Source organism: Leucopleurus acutus, assembly GCF_964270905.1.
Source record: "Leucopleurus acutus genome assembly, chromosome: 20".
In the NCBI taxonomy this organism is placed as follows: Eukaryota; Metazoa; Chordata; class Mammalia; order Artiodactyla; family Delphinidae; genus Leucopleurus; species Leucopleurus acutus.
Window position 1 is genome coordinate 44,096,348 of NC_139162.1, and position 11,643 is coordinate 44,107,990.

Here is an 11,643-nt window from a genome sequence, read left to right on the forward strand (position 1 = left end):
GCCCTGAAAAAGTACTGGGCCCTCACAGGTTGGACGTTGGAAGCAGAGAGCAAGGGAGATACCCAAAGGTGGCTTCAGTTGCCATTTTCCCTCTCAGCTGCATTCCACACCCTGCCCACCACCCGACCTTGGGAACATCTAGCCTCAGAAACCAGGCTGTGGCCAGGGGACTCATCGTGTGTCTGGGCCCCTCTTTAGAGACTGTAAGACTGAGACTACACTTTGGGCCCGTCCAGGAAAAATGATTCTGGTGACCCTGAGTCAGGGGGCCAAGGGGTGTGGCTGGAGAAGGCACAAGACAGTCCAATTCGTAGGCGGAACTGGAACGCCATCAGGGCTGTGCCGCACAGGGCTGTGCCCCGCCACAGATGCGGGCGCTTGTCCCCGTACTGTGGGCCAAACATAATTCGGGGCCTCCAACTGCTGCTTGTCGCGACAAGGCTAGGATAGGCGACAAGTGCCAAAAGTCCCAAGAGTTCCTTTCCGAGGAGACCGAAAACCACATCTGTGATTGGGTGGAGGCTGATTTTGGGGCGAACACTCACACTACAACACTAGGGGGTGACCTTGGGCACGACGAGTCCTCAAGTCACCTCGGAGTTCTCGTCCCCGGGCGCCTGCACCTGGAACCAATAAGTGCAGGGAAAAATCTCAGCTCTTTTAAGTCAGGGCGGTGTCGGAACGCTAAGCACCGGAAACGCAGGACTGCGCCTGGGCGGCCGCACCCCATCACAGAAGGCGGGGCCCGCAGGCACACGCGCAGTTTCAATGTCGGCTCTAGGACCGTGCGGATGCCGCTGGGCCGCCCCGCAAGTGCCTAATCCGGCCTCTTCCGCCTGAGTCATCCGCCCCTCCCTGAGGAGCCGGACGCAGCAGGAGGCCCCAGAGCAGCACAGACTAGCGGACCGGCCGACGCGCGAGCGAGGCGGTGAGCGCCCAGTCCGGACTCCCCCTGCACTCTGTAAACCCGGCCCTGGAGGCCTCCAGACCCGAAAAGATGCTCAAATCTTGTCCTCAGGGGTCCACCACACCCACGATCTCGGATTTGAACCCCCAGATCTGTCCGGCCCTAGTTATCCCGCCCCGGGGACTCTTCCACCCTCCCTCTCAGGATCTAAAATAGAAGCCCATGGATTTGAGAGGTACCCCGTAAATTCAGCCCTGGGTGTGGCCTCCAGGACTACGATCCTGGATCCGTGCTCTCAATTCTAACGAGGACTCCGGTATCCCGGGCCCCGGGGCTCACACTCAATATCTTAGACCCGAACCCACAGACACAGCGATGAGAATAATCCCGCTGCTGGTTGTACCTAAACCCTCAAGCCCACATTCTGGATTTACTAAACTCTGCTCCAGGAGCCTCCAGGCGGAGAATTTCTGATCCACGCTCCCGACCCACCCCAAACCCCTAAATCAGTCTTAGGGCTCTGGATCTCAGATTCGAGAGTCAGCTTGGGGCCATCTCGAGAACCCCACTTGACCTGGCCGCTGTCTGGTGCTTAATGATGCCTATGCGTAGACTCAGCCCAGAGTCCTTCAAGCCAGACGCGGACCCTTCCCCCAGAAGCCCAGACCCTATCCCGAATGGACCCTCAAGCTGCAGCCGGAGGACAGGTCTCCGCCTAGCGGCTTCATATCACTCCCCCAAGTCCAGCAGTCAGAAATGCGTATTTCTTTGGGGGAAGGGGCGGGCTCAGGGACGAGACAGCCACCTGACCCCTTTTTCCCTCCTCAGGAATCTTGAGTCACAGCCATGTTCCTGGTTAACTCGTTCTTGAAGGGTGGAGGAGGCGGCGGGGGAGGCGGGGGCCTGGGCGGGGGCCTAGGGAATGTGCTCGGAGGCCTGATCAGCGGCGGCGGCGGCGGCGGCGGCGGCGGAGGAGGAGGAGGCGGCGGAGGTGGCGGAACCGCCATGCGCATCCTGGGCGGGGTCATTAGCGCCATTAGGTAAGGCGGGGCCTGAGGAGGGGCGGGGCCTGGAGGAAGAGGCTTGTCCAGCCAGAATAGAGTGGGGTAACCTGGACACTGACCAGGAACCTTAATTAGGCTGGGCCGGGACTGGGCTAGGAGACCGGCCTTGAGGGGGCCGACCGTAATGAGTTCATGGGGGCGGGGCTTGACATGGGGGTAGTCTTGTGGGGACAATCTGATGGGCTTTGGGAGGTGGAGCTTAATGGGGCTGGCGCGGCCTACTTCCGCTAACCTGGAGACAAACGTTAAGGGGGCGGAGCCAGTGAGGCTGGGTATCACTTCATGGGGGCACGGCTAGCCTTATGGGCGCGGCGTGGCCCTCGTAGGTGGGTCAATGAGGTGTGCCCAGAAGAGGTCTAACCGTAATGGGACAGGGGAAATGGCCTTGAAGGGGCAGGGCCTGGCTGGGAACTGGCTGGTTAAATTAGAAAAATGTCCTGGTGGAGGTAGGGCAGGGCGTCGGTAGGGGCCTCGTTAGTCTTGGCCACTGAGTGTGATCCCTTAAAGGGGTGAGAACTAATGGAGCTAGGGTGGGATCTTGGGAAGACACAAGTGTTCAGAAGCCGTGGCGATGGAGCAGGTTCCTAGACAGGTGGAACCCAGGAGGGTGGGGCCCCGGGAAGCTGGGGCCGAACTTCTATGAAATGAGCTCCCGTCTTTTGAGAAATCTGCCATTGCGTGGGTGTGCCCTGGCAAGAGGGGGTCCTACCGTGGGGACACAACCAGGGCAGCGAGGATAGGGACAGGTGAGGACAAGGACTGATGAGGCGGGCAGAGGGAACAGGTAGGTAGGGCGGCGAGCTGGGGGTTGGGGGCTTGGGGTGTGGGCGCTGGTGCTGCCCGTTGGAGGCCCCGCCCCCTGGCACTAACTGCCCCTTGTTTCCCTTCAGTGAGGCGGCTGCGCAGTACAACCCAGAGCCCCCGGTAAGCCACCCTTCACAATCGGAGACCCCTCTTCTTCAAAGGGACAAGGACCCATCATTGTCCCTTTGAAGAAGCCCCACACTTCTCCTTATGAAATTTATCTCATTAAGTCTCTCCCTTGTAACATCCTTAAACTTAGCTATATCCACTCCCTATTCATTGACCACCTCTCATTCATTAGTCACTCAGCCACCCAGCCCACTCTGACTTTCCCACCTAAGGCTGTCCTGGCCAGGGCACCCCTCCCCCTACCTGCTCTGAGATCTCCTCCCTCTGCAGCCCCCTCGCACCCATTACTCCAACATCGAGGCCAATGAGAGTGAGGAGGTCCGGCAGTTCCGGAGGCTCTTTGCCCAGCTGGCTGGAGAGGTAAGTAACCTGGGGCCCCCAGAAGTGTCCTCACCCTTCCATGCCTTCCCTCTGGATGCCCTTTACATGTACATTCGACCATGGCAATCCCAAAGTTCCCATCCTCCTTCATGACATGCCCAGACCCTTTTCAGTCACCCCTGACCCATTCCTAACTTCTCCCCCTAGGACATGGAGGTCAGTGCCACAGAACTCATGAACATTCTCAACAAAGTCGTGACCCGACGTGAGTGACTGGGGTCAACACACAGGGCAGGTTTAGAGGCATGGCGACTGGGGTAGCTGTGATCTCTGGCCTCTGACTTTCAACCTGCATCCCACAGATCCTGATCTGAAGACTGATGGTTTTGGCATTGACACATGTCGCAGCATGGTGGCTGTTATGGATGTATCCTTGAGGGCAGTCTGGCGGAGGCCTTGGTGAAGAGGGGATTTTCTTTTTTGCTTTTCTTTCTTTTTTTTTTTTTTTGGCTGTGCTGCATGGTTTGTGGGATCTTGGTTCCCCAACCAGGGATTGAACCCGGGCCCTCGGCAGTGAGAGCAAGGAGTCCTAACCACTGGACTGCCAGGGAATTCCCAAGAGGGGATTTTCTGAGGGCATGATTTGGGCGGTCAGTGTGTAGCTTTCATATCCACAGATGTAGACATGTATATATCACAACACACACCCACCTTGGACATGCGGCAATACATAATAACAGCTGTCATAACATGTTGCATAGGGTTAACCAAATCTAGCTCTGCCCTTAGCAAGGTTACTGAGCCTCTCTGTGCCTCAGTTTGCCTCTCTGTAAAATCGGGTGAATGATAATGGTGATAACAAATTGGAGTTACATGCAAAAGGTTTAGCACAGTACATAGCACATAAGCGGTCTGTACATGCTAACTGTTACCATGATCTCACCCAGGTTGATTTTTCAGCTCTGAATCTGTTTCTCTGTCACTGGGGTATAATACTGGTGGGACTGGTGTCTTGAGGATTTAGTGACAAAAGTGATATTCCTGAGAAGCTTAGCACTATCTGACGTGTACTTGGTCATTTGATAAGTCTTGGCCATTGTTGCTATTTATTGAGAATTTATTAAGTGCCAACCCCTGAGCTAAGGGCTTTATACCAATATACAGCCCTCTCATTCACTTTTATTTATTTATTTTTATTTACTTATTTATTTTTTGGCTGTGTTGGGTCTTCGTTGCTGCGCGTGGGCTTTCTCTAGTTGCAGCGAGCGGGGGCTACTCTTTGTTGTGGTGCATGGGCTTCTCATTGCGGTGGCTTCTCTTGTTGCGGAGCACGGGCTCTAGGCGCGAGGGCTTCAGTAGTGTGGCACGCGGGCTCAGTAGTTGTGGCTCGCGGGCTCTAGAGCGCAGGCTCAGTAGTTGTGGCGCACGGGCTTAGTTGCTCTACGGCGTGTGGGATCTTCCCAGACCAGGGCTCGAAGCCATGTCCCCTGCATTGTCAGGCGGATTCTTAACAACTGCGCCACCAGGGAAGCCCCTCATTCACTTTTTATCAGAAACCCAGCAGGTATTTACTCTTATCCCTTATTTCCTTAGAGTTCTAAGATACCCTTGTTTTTTACATGTCCTAACATTTATAACATTGAATTACTGTTGAAGAATTTTATAAATGAGGAGTTCCCTGTGGTTATGTTTAAAGTGTCTCTATTTTGAAATATAGACTAAAATAGTCTATATTTAGAAATATAGACTAAAGTAAGTATGGCAAAATGAACAATGAAGCCACACCCAAGGTGACATGACTAGGGTGGGATGGGAGCTGGGGTTTTAGCCCAGGTTCCCCTGCTTGGCCATTATCCTCATCATGTACACAGTGCACGTATCTGGGTACATTTATTCTTAACACCCTCTCACCAGAGTGACACGACCGGCAAGCTGGGCTTCGAGGAATTCAAGTACTTGTGGAACAACATCAAAAAGTGGCAGGTGTGTGCAGCCTCTGAAACTCCTAGCACAAAGACCCCCAAGCCATGGAGATGCCATGCCCCATGATGCTTAGTTGAACCCTGACCTCCTTGTCCCCACAGACCATATACAAACAGTTTGACATTGACTGTTCAGGGACCATTGGCAGCAGTGAACTCCCGGGGGCCTTTGAGGCAGCAGGTGTGGCTGGCGGGAACGTGATGGGGCTGGGGGTGGGACTGGTGAGCCAGCCCCCACTGAGCTGGGCTGAGCCTGAATCCTGGGGCTGGGAGGGCTGGGCTATGTGGCTCCCGCACCTGAGAGACAGTCGTTCTCAGGATTCCACCTAAATGAGCATCTCTACAACATGATCATCCGACGCTACTCAGATGAGGAAGGGAACATGGATTTTGACAACTTCATCAGCTGCCTGGTCAGACTGGACGCCATGTTCCGTGAGTGACACCCCAGCTCTCTTCCTGGGTGGGGATTTGTCCAACTTCCATCCGTCAAGCCTCCTCTGAGCCTGACCCTGAGGTGGGCAATGTTAGGGGCACAGCAGCGACTGAAATAGCCCTAGTTTCTGCCCGCATGTTGCTCACAGTCCAGAGGAGGAGAGGCAAATTCCCAGACAGTGATAGCTCACAGTGGTTACGGCTGGGATCGGGGAAGCCTAGGCAGAGTGATGAGGGCTGTGAGGGGGAAGCTCAGGGCAGATTGGGTTTAGATTTGTGACTGGGGGAGCTCTCACAGCTATTCAACCTTAACAAGGCACCTGATGCAGCTTAAGGGGTCAAGGAGGGCTTCCTGGAGGAGGGAGGGCACATGTGAGTTGAGACCTGATGGATGAGGAGGAGTGACCCCAGCAAGAGGGTGGGGACGGGTGTTGCAGTGGGAACAGCCTGTGCGAAGGCCTAGAAAGGAAAGAGTAGATGGTGCTTTGGATGATTTTGGTTGGACTTGGTTCAGAGTGCTAAACATTTTAGGAAGGGGGTGGGATGGGGAGACATAAGGCTGGGAGGGGTCAGTAGGGGCTGGATCATGCAGTCTCTTGTGAACATTAATGCACTGAATCCTTAAGACAGCCCTGCGAAGTGGGAATTATTGTCCCCATTTTCTGGAGGAGGAACCTAGGGTTCAAGGAGGCAAAATTTCTTGCTCATAGCCACTTAGCTAGGAAGTTGCAAAGCTAGAATTTGAACTCGGATTTGTCTGAGAGTTGCATAAAAGGAGGCAGGAGTAATGGGCCTGGTCAGGCTGTGCAGGCTGTGAATGCCAAGTTCAGGGGTGCTCAGACTCTACTGGGGACAGTGGACAGGGTCCAGGCAGGGGAATGACAGGGTCTCAGGTTTAACTTTAGGAAGATCTCCCGGTGTCCCAAGAGCCCAGGGAAGACAATGCATTAAGAGCCTGGGGAGAGGAAAAGGGGCAGGTGTGTCGGGGACATGAAGGGAAGGTGGGAGAGGACAATAGGGCAGATGATGCCAAAAGTCATGTATGAGAGGGCCCAAGAAATGGCCTTGGATTTACCAGCAAGAGGGCCAGCAGTGAGTGCAGCTTCCGGGGTACCAGGCGAGTGGGCCCTTGAGGGTGGTAACTGAGTGGTGAGTGACAGAGAAGCCACAAAGACAGTATGGGAGCCTGTTTGCCTACAGGTTTGGCTGTGAGTGAGGAACATGGAGTCAAGTTTCAGGGCAGGAATGGGGACCACACGAGGCTGTAGGAGCAGGAAGTGCAGCGCCTCCTTCTGGTAGCCCCCTTAGGCTGGAACCGTGTGGAGCCGGTCGGTGGGAGGCTGGGGCTTGGGCAGAGGGGTGATGGGGGGCATGCAGGTCAGGATATGGAGCTCATTACTGAGGTGGGTAGCAGTCTGGGTTCCAATACCATTTTTCTGACTTTTACACTGTGTGACATGGGGCACATAACTGCACTTCTCTGTGCCTTATTTTTTTTTCATTTTTTAAAAAAATATTTATTTTGGCTGCGCTGGGTCTTAGTTGTGGCACATGGGATCTTTGTTGTGGCATGCAGGATCTTTTTTTTTTTTTAGTTGCGGCATGTGGACTTCTTAGTTGTGGCATGCATGCGGGATCTAGCTCCCGAACCAGGGATTGAACCAGGGATTGAACCTGGGCCCCCTGCATTGAGAGTGTGGAGTGTTACCCACTGGACCACCAGGGAAATCCCTCTGTGCCTTATTTTTAAATGACACTTATCTCACAGAATCGGATTAAATGAGTTCATACACGGAAAGCGCTTTATACATTGCTTGGCACAGAGTACTAGCCATTATTATTGTCATCCCATATATTAATATATTTTTATCCTAAAAGCCAATCCCTCCAACCCTTCCTTTCTCCAGGTGCCTTTAAATCTCTTGACAAAGATGGCACTGGACAAATCCAGGTGAACATCCAGGAGGTAAGAACCCCATCCTGGGATGTGGGATCCTAGCAGGGGGCCCCTCCCCTCAGTCCCCTGTACCAGCTCTGGGCTGGGGCTCCCTCCCTCCTATTTTCCCAGTGACCCCTGGGTGAGGGCAGAGAAGGGCTGCTGGTATTCTTAGGTTCCCTGATCCTCACTCTTGGTGCCTTCCTCTCCCCAGTGGCTACAGCTGACCATGTATTCCTGAACGGGAGTCCCAGACCTGCCCCCTCATCGCCTCGCTGTAGGAGTCACCTTGGACTCTTCAGTCTCCCCCAGGGTTGATCCTGTTTGCAGTCACATCTTCATGGCTCCTGCTGACCCACAGGCCTTTCTGTTCTCCCAGCCCTTGGCACCCGGATTCTCAGTCAACAGCCAGGGCCCAACATGCTTCAACACACCCCGCCCCAGCACACCCATCTCACATCTACTCCATATCTACTTGCTTCTGTGCCAAGCCCAGTGTTTGTGTTGCTTGCACACCCCAAGGGCCCTTCTCTCAGTTCTGGGAGGATCACTCCAGTCCCTACACACCCTGGCACACCCATTCAGTTACCACGCAGGCAGCTGAACTCCAGGCCACAACAGGCCACATGCCCCAGTGCCTTTGTCTGTATTCTGCTCCCAGCCTGCCAGGTCCAGGAGGAAATAAATGCACCCTAGTTGCTGCTCTCTCTGAGATCTGCCTCCTGTTCGGAGAGTTGAGGGGTGTCTCTGGCTCTGTTTGGGGCAGAGGGAGTCTGTCTCCGCCTGTCTTCTAGTCCTGGTCTTTTTTCAAATTCTGGATCCCAGTTGAGCTGTAACCTCATTCTTTTTGGTTTTTTTTGGCCCCGCTGCATGTGGGATCTTAGTTCCCTGACCCAGGATTGAACCTGCGCCCCATGCGTTGGAAGCGCGGAGTCTTAACCACTGGACCACCAGGGAAGTCCCTGTAGCCTCATTCTTGCTGAGATCTCTCACAGAGCCTGTGGAGGCCAAGACTAGAAGCCTGGACCATCTCTGCTTCTGCTCCAAGAGCCATGCTGGTGGGAAGTCTTAGTGCTACCCCTGGCTCTGTCCCCCAAGGCCATGTTTGCCCCTCTCAGCTTCTGTGCTTGAGTGAGTCTGTCCTCACTTGCCTCTGCCTCTGTGTGTCATACATTATGCTCAGCATCTTCCTTCCCACCCTCTGGCCTCTGCAGGGAGAGGGGCTGCTCTCCCAGGATACAAACCGCCTGTCCCATTCCAGGTCCCCAGGCCCTGAGGGGCAGCCCAGGGGTGCTGGGAGGGCTGAGAGGCAGCGACACCCTAGGGATAGCCCTGGTCTAGCGTCGGAGACTCAGGGCTGGGGCAATGGTCTGTCCACAGGGCAGAGATCACTTGTTGGTGGAAGGCTGGGAGGTACACACACGGAGGACAGAGCCGGGCTGGCTTCCCCAAGAAGCCAGCACATTTATTGATGCTTGTTCAGGTCCTGCAGACTTCTTGGTTTCACTTCTTTTGAGGGAAGGAGGCCCAGCCAAGGCAGTACAGGCCGTAGGCAGTGCCTAGGGAGGGAGTGTGGGGGGATACAGAATGAGACCCTAATTCCCTCCCTGAGCCCCCTGCAGACTCCCCAGTCACCATCCTGGATCCCAGCCCTACTTCAGGCTCCAGCTCCCTTCCCAAACTGCACTTCAACTGGGGAAATGCTGGACCTTGATCCAGACCGGGCTTTGGGCTTTCTCCCCAGACCCATCACTAGCCCAGCCGCCCTCCTGGGACAGAAGCCCAAGCCCTAGGGTGCTTCCTATTTGCCAGCCCAGAGCCCCATACCGTCCCACACCAGCTCAGAACCCAGTCCCCTCCCAAAACCCCAGCGCTGGAGCCAGCCCCTTCCCCTCTCCATCTCGAGTCCCGCTCCCTCCCGCAGTTCAGGCTGAGCCGGGCCCTGCACTCACCTCCCAGGCACAGAGCCATAGTCACTCGATACAGGATGTTGTCGGTTAGACCGCCCTTCAAGTGCACCGGGAGGTCATTGTCCGCCTGGATGTTGGGGGTAAACGATTGGAAAGGCGCTGCCTACTCGGTAGACCTTAAGCCCCTGCCTCCCCCAACTCGTCTTCAGGACCAAGCAGGCGGCCCCGGGTCTTCCCCCCGCCCCGCCTACCTGGAAGAGTTTCTGTTTCTCAGCCACTCGGTTCTCGAAGCGGTTCCGGGCGGTTGAGCTAAAGGAGCGCACCAGTGCCTGGGAGACCTGTGGAGAGGGGATGGCTGGGTATTGGAGGCGCCTGGAGGGGTGTCCCGGAGGAGGTCCCGCTGGGGAGAGGGTGTCGGACTTTCCGAGGCTCTGACTCGGGGACGGTCCTGTCCCTTGGGAGCGTCTCAAAGGCAAGATCCGAACTGGCAGCAAGAGTGGGGGAGGGTGTCCTGTCAAGAAAGGCCCAGAAGAAGGGGACTCGTGCCTAGAGGGTCTGGCTTGGAGGTTATCAGGCTGTCTAGAGGGTACTATTGGAAGAGGATTGGACCCAGAAGGGAGACTATGTTCTGCGGGCCCAAGTCCCGGAGAGGTTTTTCGCAGTCTCCTGGGTTAATGGGAGGAGCTCAGGTGCCGGGAACGTCAGGAGTGGAGCTGGAGTGCCTGGGGGATTTCCCGGCTGCCCGAGAGCTTCGGCGGCGGGGAAGGGGTGTTACGTTCCCGGTGCCTAAGTCCCGAGGTATTACGGGAGCCCTGGATGAAGGGGAGAAGTTCAGACTCGGGGCTTTGGGCCATGTTAACGGGTCCCCGGCTGTCTCAGAAGCTCTTGGACTGGGAGCTGGGGGGAGGGGGCCCCAGGCTTATTAGGAGGGAGTCTCGAGCCCTGAAGGGGGCTCACGTTCCAAGTCCCCAGATCCAGGAATGTTTGGGGAGTCTCGTATAGGGGCGAGGGCTTCCGGGTTGGGGGCCCCAGCCCGACCCATGGTGGCCCTCACCCGCAGGGCCCTCATCCTGCGTCCTCCTCTTCGGCCGGAGTCACCTCCCCTCTCCGCCCAAGGACAGACGGTGCCCTCCCCTCCGGGGGAGTCCCAGGCCACGCCCTCGGTGAGCCCCAGGACAGCGAGGTCCCGGCGGCCGCTTTCCGATTCGTCCAATAGGTGGGCGGAGAAGACGCTGCAACCCCACCCCCGCATCCCAGCGCCAAATGGTTGGAGCACCCATCTGTTACTCATCTCGGAATTCTGTTGGTCCGCGTGGAGAGGAAAGCGGTTCCAGAGAATTCATTTTTGGGTTGTTTCTGCGGTGATATCGGCCTGGGGCAAGTGCAAGTCCTCCGTCGGGTCCCTCGGATCTCTCCCTAACCGACTGACGTTGGAGAGCGAGTAAAGGGAGGTAAGATACCATCTTTCATTATGTCAAGTGCGGTCCTTTTTCCTCCCATGTTGAAACAGATTGCTGTGGCTTTGGCTAAAGGTCAATATTCATTTTGAGTTTAGGGACCATGTAGTATGGAAAATGCACTCAACTCACACCTCATCCAGGTGAGTGATGGGAACCAAGGAAGTAGTAGATTACGCCCGTATCTCATACTCACGGGGGCATATGCTGCTTCCTCACTGAGTGGAATGAAAGGCAGGATAATTTTCCTTGTTTAAATAGTTATTTTTCATTATCTCTCTTGGTTTATTGTGAATCCATGTAGCTGACTCTGCAGAGGTTAAACATGCACACAAAATGACTCCGCCGCATAGCCACCATCTTTGCTTCTTCATTCATATCTTACCCCCACCTCCGCACTCAGTTCTTCACCCTGGAAAACGGTGTAGTTGCTCTATTTATCTATCTGTTGACTTTAGACTCCACTGCATCCCCAGCACCTGGCGCATGGGTGGATTTTTTTTTTTTTTTTTTTGGCTGCGTTGGATCTTTGTTGCTGCGCGGGGGCTTGCTCTAGTTGCGGAGAGGGGGCTACGCTTCGTTGCGGTGCGTGGGCTTCTCATTGCGGTGGCTTCTCTTGTTGCGGAGCACGGGCTCTAGGCACATGGGCTCAGTAGTTGTGGCTCATGGGCTGAGTAGTTGTGGTGCACTGGCTTAGT

General features: G+C 55.3%; 2 protein-coding genes across 2 annotated transcripts; one reads left to right on the top strand and one right to left on the bottom strand.

Moving 5' to 3' along the window:
* Window positions 1–847: 847 nt before the first annotated feature.
* On the top strand, window positions 848–8,373 carry CAPNS1 (calpain small subunit 1). The gene is made up of 11 exons (XM_082862558.1): window positions 848–928; window positions 1,736–1,947; window positions 2,862–2,895; window positions 3,175–3,264; window positions 3,433–3,490; window positions 3,588–3,652; window positions 5,140–5,208; window positions 5,310–5,388; window positions 5,526–5,642; window positions 7,550–7,608; window positions 7,793–8,373. Exons 2-11 carry the CDS (start codon window positions 1,754–1,756, stop codon window positions 7,817–7,819), a joined length of 792 nt encoding a protein of 263 aa, XP_082718684.1. The 5' UTR covers window positions 848–928; window positions 1,736–1,753; the 3' UTR covers window positions 7,820–8,373.
* Window positions 8,374–9,010: 637 nt separating this feature from the next.
* Window positions 9,011–10,914, bottom strand: COX7A1 (cytochrome c oxidase subunit 7A1). Its single transcript, XM_082862323.1, has 4 exons — window positions 10,543–10,914; window positions 9,740–9,826; window positions 9,531–9,615; window positions 9,011–9,137 (listed from the first exon to the last, which is right to left on the bottom strand). Exons 1-4 carry the CDS (start codon window positions 10,777–10,779, stop codon window positions 9,082–9,084), a joined length of 465 nt encoding a protein of 154 aa, XP_082718449.1. The 5' UTR covers window positions 10,780–10,914; the 3' UTR covers window positions 9,011–9,081.
* Between the last annotated feature and the right edge of the window lie 729 nt (window positions 10,915–11,643).